This window comes from Merops nubicus, unplaced genomic scaffold, assembly GCF_000691845.1.
Source record: "Merops nubicus isolate BGI_N331 unplaced genomic scaffold, ASM69184v1 scaffold34300, whole genome shotgun sequence".
NCBI classification, from domain to species: Eukaryota; Metazoa; Chordata; class Aves; order Coraciiformes; family Meropidae; genus Merops; species Merops nubicus.
The window spans coordinates 40,334-51,397 of NW_008585508.1; the positions used below are offsets into that span (position 1 = coordinate 40,334).

The 11,064-nt window shown below is 46.0% G+C and overlaps 1 protein-coding gene across 1 annotated transcript in view; it reads right to left on the reverse strand.

Moving 5' to 3' along the window:
- AFF1 (AF4/FMR2 family, member 1) overlaps positions 1–11,064 on the reverse strand; it is a gene marked incomplete at its 5' end in the record, with an annotated part of 66,093 nt that overhangs the window by 26,840 nt on the left and 28,189 nt on the right. Inside the window, one exon of the mRNA XM_008947663.1 lies at positions 1,335–1,379. Coding sequence (XP_008945911.1) covers positions 1,335–1,379 — 45 coding nt within the window. The remainder of the gene's footprint in view (positions 1–1,334; positions 1,380–11,064) is intronic.

Here is an 11,064-nt window from a genome sequence, read left to right on the forward strand (position 1 = left end):
ACTGGAAGAGGTCAGTCAGAGAGCTCTGCCTGCCAGCTCTTCCCCCTGCTGCTCTGCCTGGAACACGGGCTTTTGCTCTGACCGACCAAGACATCTTTGATGCAGAGCTCTGGGAAGTCCTTTCAAACCAAAGAGACTACCTGCTGTGCTATGTCGTGAGTGAATCCTTCTGCCCTTAGTCTCACCCACCACCACTACCAAGTACTGGCTTCCTGGGCTCAGCCAGGTCCAGGTGAGAGCAGAGCACAAACACCAGGGCCACGGGACAGGGCTTAGCAGGGGGAGCGACCTCCAGCCCCCCTCTTCTCGCACCACAGCGGGGCCCATGGAGCATGCTAAGCCTTGGCTCTCACTGCAGCAAGCACCTGTGAAAAGCCTGGCACAAGTAAGGATCCTTAGCTTGTACACACAATAAAATACTTCAGTGAGGGTTAATTTAGATGAGGCCTTTAAGGAAGCTGGCGCTCAGAAATTCAGAACCACCGTGTCTGTCTTCTGCGACTTCAACTTTTCTTGGCTCCTGATCCTCAAGTTTTAAATGCTGAAGAGCATGACAATCACTCCAAGACCTAAGTGAATTCATATGGCCTGCCACTCTCACCACCTTTCCAGGAATCCTTATCTCAGGACTTCCCTTCCAGTCCAACATCATCTGTACCCAAGGTGCACATCCAGCATCCCTATCCAGAGTGACTGTCATCATACCTGTTCCCTATCAACCTTCTGAAGAAAGCAGCACGAAGAGTAGCACAAGACTGAAACTTTGCTCAGCTAAAGAAGTTAGGAATTACGTTCATGCTGAATGCATCCCATGATGAACATGCACCACAGGGCCCGCTCAGGGGCTTAAAAGAAATTAATAAGGAACATGTCAGTACAGAGTACATTTTTGTACTTTTGGCACCAAATAGACCAAAGTGTGAAAATCTCTACTATGTCATAACTTACACAGTCACAGAGGCAGTTTTGGGTCAGGGCTGGCTCAGCTCTGCAGGACCAGACTAGGACTGGTGCAGGAGGAGCAGCCCAGCAGCAGTGCCCTGCAGAGGCTGGGGGGGAGGGTGCAGCCCTGTGCTCCCACGCAGGGCCACGCTTCTGGGTCTTGCTCTTGCACTGCACCATGCTGCACTGACATGCTGACAAAAACACTGGCCACACAACTTCAGGTGTATCCAAGGCTAACTTTTATCTTTACTTAGCATACCCCAAAACACACTTGTAGTGATTGCAACATCTGCTGACAGAACAGAAGCAGAGCAATATTTTTTCCCACACAGAGTAATGCATGCAAAATGGAAGCAAACACAAGAAATCTCTTATTTAAGAGCACCTACCTTCAAAATTTCTTCAATGGAGTGAACATCACCTGGGAAGGTTTGCTACGACAAAAAAAAGGCAAGCATCATGAGTTTGTTTTGGTTTTACCAGCTGACAGAAGACAGACGTCAAATATTTGCTTACTAACAGTTCTATAAATTTCTGTTCAGTACTAATCAAATGTTAGTAAGAACTAGAAGCCCCAGCAGAAGGGCAGTTAATAATGCACTTCTACAGTGTCTTTTGTTTTCAAGTCTTTAATAGAAGGTATATTCTAATGAAGATGAGAAGGAAGGAAAGTGAAACAGAGCTCATTAAACTGTTGCTCATCCAGCTGACAGGATTCCCCGTTTCATGACTTGCATTCTTCTACACACCTGGGTCCACACAGCAGAAGAAGGTGGCAGTATAAACCCCTAAGCTTGGAGAAGGCAAAGCAGAGGTGAGTTCAAGTGGAGGAATCATGCACCAAGCTTTGAATGCCAGCTCTCAGACTCATGGGAACATCAGCTGGCATTAAAAAACAGAAAAGCAATACCATTGTAACTTGTGTGGTTCAGAATAAAACCTTGAACATACTGACAGCTAGGAGCAACGTGGCGATTCCTGGAAAAGCCTGCAGCAGACCTGAATCTGGATTGAGGGAGTGCTCCTGCAGCTCCCCTACTGGTTTTGTTGTACTCCAGGCAGCGACCACCACACGCCCACTTTGCAGGGGCTCCCCAATGCAAGGACCCCTGAAAGGAGTCCAGCTCCCCAGTGGTGCCCTGGCACTCCACCACTGCCACTTGAAGGGGACCAGGAGACAGCTGTGGCAATGCCTGCAGCTGCCTTCAACCAGGCTCACAAGCCCAGGCACGATGAAGCTCAGCAAAATAGTACAAAGCAAAAGCCATGATAATATTTGCCAGTTCTATAACAAACAGCAGACATTGCAGCTTGTGCAAACACCTAAATCTACATCAGCAAAACCACTTAGGGGCTCCTGGAAGCACAAACCCCAGCACACACACGAGACTGTGTGTCTTCAGCGAGGGTACTGCTGGGCAAGGCAGGGGCTGGGCCAAATACAGCAAATGCATCCCTGGGGATTTGGGGAGCAGGGTGACCACACAGCCAGGGTGAGCAGCACTACCCGACAGAGCCCACCCACCCCAGGCCCAGGCTGCACGTGGCAGAAGTTGCTGCAGCAGCGGCACGGGCAGCACTGGGTGCTGGGGATGCTCTGCAGCAGGACCTGCACTGCTTCCCCACACTCACCCCACTGCCTGGCCATGGGAAACACCCCTTCCACAAATCAGCTTCCCAGCTACTAGCAAGGAGTGTGTTCTCAAAGTACGTGTCACCTACACATACTGGAACAGGCTGCCCAGAGAGGTTGTGGAGTCTCCTTCACTGGAGTCATTCAAAACCCGCCTGGACGCCTTCCTGTGTGATGTACTCTAGGTGACCCTGCTCTGGCAGGGGGGTTGGACTGGATGATCTTTCGAGGTCCCTTCCAACCCCTATGATTCTATGATTCTATGATTCTATGATTCTATGATTCTATCCTTTCCTAACTGATAGCATTAAAGGAAACCGGAATGAAAAACAACCAGAGAGCTGAGTAGTGACAATAAGTACCCTCAAGACCAGCTTCTTGCCCATAAACAAGTGGTGCAATGGAAGTGTCCAGCAACTGGCCTAACTGCCAAGAGGGAGAGGTCAGGAAGACATTCCTCATGTTTAAGAAAGAGGGCAGTGAGCTACAGCACTGAATCAGAAGGATCTTCTCCAGAACAAAGTAAAGAGCAAAGCAAGAAAATGCTTAACAAAGTCCAAAAGCATTGTCCTTAGCACCCTCACAGAAAGGTCACTCAGCTCTTCCCCATATGCTGCACTATTTACATTGGAGGGAGATGAGGAGATGAGTAATCTCTTCTTCCTGCAACCTCATTTGTCTATGTTGGCATAAAGCTCTCGTCGAGGCAGTGCTCATTTGACAAAGGTCTGACTTTTCTTCAGAAAATCACACATGGGTATAGCTGCTTCTGACCTTACTCACCCCGAGACACACGGAAGCTGAGGCACGGCCAGGGGAGTCACACAAACGAAAGCACAGGCCTGGAATGTAGCACAGCTGCAAAACTGCCCCACAGCAGGCAGGAGGAGGGGAGAGGGAAAGCAAACAGCAGGAACTCCCACCACATGGCAAGGGATTAGGATGCGTTTAGCTCGTGATGCCAGAAAGGGATCCCCCTCTCTCTTCCCAGCAAGCTTGACCTGGTAGCTCAACCATCTGATTTTCTGCTTACTTCAGTAACTGGTGAACAGCGCACACAGAAATCTGCATCTTGCTATAAAGAAAAGCAGCACTGAACTAGCAGAGTGCTTCAGAAAGCTCCTGAGATACCTCATGACAGCGCCACAGTAAAATCCCTTCCCACAGAACAGATAAGGTATCAAAATCCTGCTTGGATAAACATTCAAAAACTCTCCCTACAACACATTGATTGCAACAAATCAAAATCAGTTCGCTTCTCCCATTCCAGAAACTTAACTTTTATGAGGAGGTAACTAATGACAAAAGTGGAAATCAATCAACCTGAGAATCAGAGAACATGTGCAACAGCCAGTTTACACCTCTCTTAACCTTGCTGAACAACTCATTTCTTGATTTTTTTTCAGATAACTGTGAGGAGGGTCTGAATTGATACAGGTGTACATACAATGCGTATTTACAGTGCAGTTGTCCAGAGGATTCATCGTAAACCCAAAGGGCAGTGACTGTCTGCTGTCCTTCACAGGTCCAGTGGCTAAACAGAAACTGCTTTCCTCTTCACTGCACAAAATACTGCAGGAGTCTGCATTGGCAGCACAAGGACCTCTGTTTTTGGGGCTTCTTTTAAGACCAAACTTTTACTACATGACCCCAAAACACGTGCAGTTCTGGAGATACAGAACATAGGGTATCAGGGATGCTTAGAACTGCTTTTGCCTCTGGCTAGCAGGTTACTCCCAGAGCCACTAAGTTAGGACATAGTAGGAAGACCATGCCTCTTCTGGAGACTATTCCTGAAGAGCTTAAGTTTTCAGGCATCTTTAATCCCTGTTCTGCTATCCTGCTGCACCCTAGAACAGAAGAAGGACAACGCTTTGGCCAGCAATAAAATGTGCAATGGACAAACAACTGCTGTCCACAAATGGACTTGCAACATCCATATCAAATACATGGTGAAATGTTTGCTCTAAAGATTAAAATCACAGACTGTTCAGGACATGCACAGAAAATTTGTCTTCAGTACCCAAACCACAGCAAAACTGGTCAGAGCCATTTGACTGCACTGGAGAACCCTCCTGTGTCTCAGGTAGGACTGCAACTGCCACGGGTCTGCAGCCCCCGTGCCACAAGCCTGCTGGCCCTGCAGAAGGTGGGCACACACCCTTCCACTCCACCCCAGCTGGGGTGTTTGAGGCCTCTTCTCCTCACGCAAGGCTATGCATGCAGCACCTGAAGGAACAGGGCTTTTCTGCATGCTGTGTAAATTTTCTGCCCCTTGTTTTTCTCCCTTCAGGTCACACTTCAGCTGTGTTTCACTGTGTAAAATACCATTAAACCACAATTACTACCCAACAGCAAGGGCTGTCCTTGCATATTATAAGTAGAAGAGTTTATGGACAAGGAGGAATATGATGTTGCTCAAAGAGAATAAGACAAAGCAATCCCTGCAATGAGATCAGCCCCACTGAGGACTGTGGGTGTAGCAGTCCAAATACTCATGTTGCCATCTATCCTCACCTGCAGTTTTACAGCCTTTACAGGGAACACTGTAATGTATTCCCCTTGGACAACTCTATTTAAGCCCCATGCATATTTGTTGGCTGACAGTGACATCTGCACAGTCTCCAGCTAGTATTTCCTCATGGCACCTTCATACCCACTGTCAAGTTTGGGAATGATGCAAGACACCTCTGAGTGCAAAACGTTCTGATGGCCAAGGTCAAGGGCAATCACAGGTCATCCAGAACCACTGAATCACTGTGGGTTTTTTTTGGTTTTACTTTTTATACCAATGCTTCCATCCAAACTGATGCTGGCTTCAATAACAGCCACACCCTCCCCCAGCAATAATACTAACTTATATTCCAAAATGTCTGATTTTGTCCAGACGAAGGCCTGACTCCCAGTCATCCTGCAGTCTCCAAAAAAGTCTGCAGGGCAACACACGTCTCCATTTACCACCTCCCCCCAAAGCAGGCACTGCCAGAGCCACCCAGACACACACCCCAGCTGCAAGCGAGTACTCACATCTGACCCAAGACTCCAGCCCAGCTCCTCTCCTGATGCAGACTCTGGAGAGGTTAAATAAATGGATGCAACTTGGAAAGAAATCTTGTTCAGAAAGACAGAAAATTACTTTAAGGGATCAGGCAGAAAAAGCTGCTGCCTTTGTAATTTGCAGTGCTTATCCACAAAAATCCCAGGGAACAGCTATGTACACCATGCCTGTTATGTGACCAACAGTTTAAGGGATGAATTCAATATTCTACTCGTATGATAACATATCATGGGAGCTTGAAGAGCAAAGAGAAAGGTTTAAAAAGGTGATCAAGACAATAGCAAGTATCTCTTTGATGAGGACTTATGGACTTAATCGGAATAACAGGCATCTCACAACATCAAGGGAAAGTTTGGTTTTAAGGCTTTTGGAACAAAAAGCTTGATAAACATAAAGCTTTGGCTACAGAAAAATGCAGACACTACCGTTAATATGCCTCTTAAGCCCCCCCCCCCAGTTATTAAAGAACATGCAACACGCTATTGAAATGGTGAGACATGGCCACATTCCCTCCTTTTTATAATTTTTGCAATATATACATTTTTCCAATTCATGAACCTACACAGCCTGCTGATGAAGACCAACTACTGTTTTCCAAAGACAGAGCATCTCAAGGTTAACAAAAGACAGTACTACAAGGTCATATGCTTGAAGTACTGTTGAGTATAGCTGAAGTTATCCAAAAAGGATAACTCAACATAACTTCAATATAATAGCTCAGCCCAGCATGACGTACAGCCCACATCCATTCTCTCCCCTTGGCAGTTGCACAGAATCACCCACTTCCTTTTTCCTCACTACTGGTGACCTCAGACAAAAAGAAATCTCCAAGCAGATATCTGTGAAAGTTAAATACGAAAGAGGTACCATATCTGCAATTCAGAGTCATCTCAGACAGCACTGCTACTCTTGTTTTCTTTCTGGGAAAATGCAGTTGAGAAAGTTACTTCAGAGAGATTAATGGATTAATTCCTAGATTCCAGAAATTTCCCTTCTGCTCATTCATATACACACACAGCACAACATAATAAAGTATCCAGAAAGCCAATGCGTGGTTACAGAAAGCAAAAAATGTGTATAAACACAATGTGCCTAGGGGATAAACTTTAATGCAGTTTATTTGCAAGACATTAATGGTTTCACCTTATCAGAGCATCAGCAGGGGCTAGAAACTTGCAGGAATTACTATCTATGTGATAATTTACTACAGATGACCAGACAAATAGTCTTGTACTTTTGCTCCATAGCATCACGCTTCCCCTGAGGAAGTTAAATGTTTGCCTCTTGTACTCTAATGTAATCAATCACATGAAATGTGGTTTTTTTTAAACCTAAAGAGGTGAAAAGAAGCAGAATTAACAGTTGAAGCATCCAGTAGAAATCTGAGTGTGAAAGATTTTGTGTGATCTCCTCCCCATACATACTCAGGTAGCAAGTAACCTGCTGATTTGATTATGTAGTGCAATTTACCCTTGCCCACTACAAGTCAAAAAAAAATTTACAAAGAATAGCCATTGAAGGATTCAGTACTACTTCAACCCTCAGCTGAGACAGACTTCAGGATTTGGGCCAATATAATTTCAAACATCTACACAAACATAAGAAGCCCTAGAAGTTACATGAGGAACTACTCTGCCTTTACTACCACAGACTTGCAAATATGCACAGGTGAACATATCCACCTGCAAGAGTGAATGCTCTTTAGAGATTAGAAAAGAATTTGGAATCTGCAGGGTACTCAGTTCAAGCTGCATAGCAACCGTGTGATGATACTCTCAGAAATACCTCCACGTTCTCTCTTCACAAGCAATTCCAAAAAACCAACAGGCTTTCTCCAGCAGAAAGCTCTGCTTGTGCCTTGAGTCTTGCACAGCTTTGTTAAACACACTGAAGAGAGATGAACGAGGAAATTGGGATGATTAAGAATCACCCAAACCCAGACTAAGCTGCCTGAGGAACGAGCTGGTAAATGAACCAGACACCCGGCTGGCCACGGTAATAGGCGGGTGCAGCGTGCCACCCAGGGAGTAACAGCAGAAAGAGAGAGGAACAGCCCTCCCGGTTACACCCGCCAGCCTGTCACAGCAGGGGGACCAGCAGCCTGCTCCTTGGTCCCAGCCCCATGGCTAGAGGGGGAAGGGGAAAAGCAGAGAGATGCTGAAAGGATCCTAGCCCTGGCTGTCTCCTCTCTGGCTAAACGCGGTCAGCACCGGCACAAGCTGGGAAACAGAAAAAAATGGGCATCTTTTTAAAAATAAGGTTTTTGCCCTAGATACTACAAGGAATAAGCAGTGGGCGGGTAGGTGGGAATGAAGACAGCGTTAAGGAGCTTCTAAGGTTGCTTCTTTAACCAAAGGTGTTCTGGTGAAAGGCCCAGCACACCTTGTTATCCATCCCACCCCGCCGCTCGGGCCCTGCTGAGCTGAAGCACTGCGCAGCTCTCACGCACAAGTGGGGGGCCGAGCCTTTCTCCCTGTTTTTCAAATAGCCTGCCTCGTCAGGAGGCTGTGGCAGAACAGTTTCAAGCAGGCTGTCAGAAAAAATCGTTCCTAAGAGAGAGCTGTCCAGGTGTTGTGTCAGCAGGCACGGCGTGGCACCGCTGCGGGGCGCGGGCTCCAGCGCAGGCTGGGCGAGGGTGGGACGGGGGTCTGGAAGCAGATCAACTGCAACAGATATGGGCTGCTTTCAGGTGTTGCAGACCTTCCTGTTCATTCCCATCTCAGCAATTTCCCCCTGACTGATTATTTCTGCCTATTTGCATGTCTCTGCTGTCATAAGCCATTTAGAGCTGCTCCTCTGACACCCTGTGCTCAAGGAGGCACACAAACAAACTGCCTGCTCCTCCACCCCCTCCTCGGGTGGCACCGGCACCTGCAGGTACCCATGCAGTGCAGATGAAGCACAGCCACAGCATGTGTGCATTCCATATGCTGCCTCATTGCATCGTGTGCAGCTGAAGTATGCCAGCTAATGCTCTTTGCCTGATTTCAGACTAAATTATGAGCCCCAAGAAAGGTGAGCAATGCAGCAAGGATGACAAAAGCCAATTATGAGGTCCGTTCACTTCACTGTGTTGTCAGTTTTCATTTCCTAATGAGAGCTTTGCCTCTGCAACTACCAGCAGAGAACATCACCTGTTCATGCTAACTTCCCCACCCCGTGTTTACAGCTGCTTCCCATTTAGTAATATCTAAATATATATGAACACACACACAGAGATTTAAATTCATTTTTTCACATCAATTGCACAGGCTTTTACCAGTTGAATGCAATAAAGACCAGAAAACTGCATACCCCTGAAAGGTGAGTTTAAAAACAGGCAAGACAAAAAATCAGACCAAAACCTACCACCCTGTCCTCACTTCACTCATATGTGCTTCACCAGCTCAGAGCACAAGGTCTTGCATATTAAATGCACTTTCCTCCTCCCACACAAGCCATGCTAGGCATAGCACGCTAGCTTCACCTTCAAAGCAACTTTCCACCTGCATTTTTTGTAGTTAAAAACCTGCCCTCTCCGTCCTATAGATGCAAGGTGCACACACACAGAGCACATTTCCAAAATGATCCCGCTAACAAAAGAGACAATACATATTTTAGACAAGCCTCTGCTAATCTTGATTATGGATGCAATAACATTCCACCACACGCTGAAAAAGGCTGCCAAAATTTGAAGCTGAAATTGCTTTGTTGATCAAAGCAAACACAGAACGTTTGCTTTGACAAAAAATTACAAAGGTTTTCATATGCTGTCTTAAGGAACATCACATATCAATAAGATATATGCCAAAGATGTTTAAATGTTCCATAACACAAAACACATTAAAATATATCTATGATACAAAACCAGGTCAAATGACCAGAAACCTGACTTATTCCATCCACTTTTTCTTTTTTTTCTTTAGAGTATGTGATGACAAAGCTGCTTTCAGAGAAAGCTGAAGAAACAATTGCTAGTTATTTAATTCAGGAAAGCATTTATCAGAACAAATATGAAAGAACTGTGAATGCATTTGTGATTTAAATAACTTCTAGTCAGACAGGCACCAATCTGCAAGCAAACTATCAGCATGGGGGGTCATTAAGCATGTTTTTTTTAAAAAATGTTTATATTTAGCTACAGAGACAGTGCACTCATTCAACATGTCTCTTACACACACTTACCGATTCCCAAAAGTGTCTGATGCATGGGGAGCCCTTTCTTAGGGGGCAGACAAAAGGTTTTTCCAACTCAACCAGCTAAGGGTTTATTTTGAAGATAGGCAGGCTCCCCAACAACCCTTCAAACAGTATCCACTCAATTTGACAAAAGTTCCTTACTATGAATAGCAATTGTAAAGTTATGCTAAGAGAAAAAAAAAAAAAAAAGACCAAAAAATGTGGGGGTGGTAGTGGGTGTTCACAGAAATGCAAATCAAGATTAATTAGATAGCAATGCTAAGAACATAATCATGCCTGTGAGCCTTACATTTTGATTCATCCTGTATGATCTCAGCCAGCATTAAGCAGGAACCTTATAGTAAACATTTGTTTCAGCAGTAATTATTCTCAGATAGAAGACACAAAGGGAAGTGCTATAAAGTAATCCCACCTAAAACAGTAGCCTTGAGAAAAGAAAAAATAAAAATCAGCCCAGGAAGTCTTTCAGCAGGCGAGTGAATCCGCTGGCAGCAGTCACCAAAAGCAGGACTCTGCTTTTTGAGCTGCCTCAAGTGGGATCCAGGGAGGAGAAGGGAAAACAAAACGAAATTAGTTTTGAAGCAAAACCAGCTCTGGGGCTCAAGGATGAGGTTTGGCAGCACAGGAAGGACAGTGCAACTTTGGTGCCTACCGAAGTGACTGCATGGTCCCTTGCCATGGGCACCCCTTTGCCACCCTACCCTTCCTCTGGCACTAACCTCAGCCTGCAGCAAGGCAGTCCAGGGCTTAACCTGGCAGATACCCATTCCCTCCCTGCAGCTTCAGCTCCCGAGATCACCTGCCCACAGCGCCAGCTGAACGCGAGCGTGGTGCAGCTGAGAGCCAAGGAGAGACAATCTCCACAAGTGCTCAGCATGCCAGGAGGAAGCAAAGGTCTTAACTTTATACAGCTTCCCACCTTTAGTGAGCCCTTCAGATCCAGAGCCAGCCGCCCACGGCCAAAAGGCTCTCCAGAAGCACACTGTTCAGAGCTTCACCGTGCTCCCAGAGGTTAAACCCCATGATTTACAGGGGGAAAAGTATTACAATTCTTTGCATGTTACAAATCTGAAGTGCCTCTTAATGTTGCACCTGCTACTTGCATAACTTGAAAATAATAATTTAAAAACCGTTATGAACTGGGTATTTTCCATTTTGAAAAAGACACCAAGCAAGTCTCCCACACGACCCATGCATGCGAGTCCCTCTGCCCCAGAAGGCAAGCAGAGGTAGGACTCTGTCACGACGC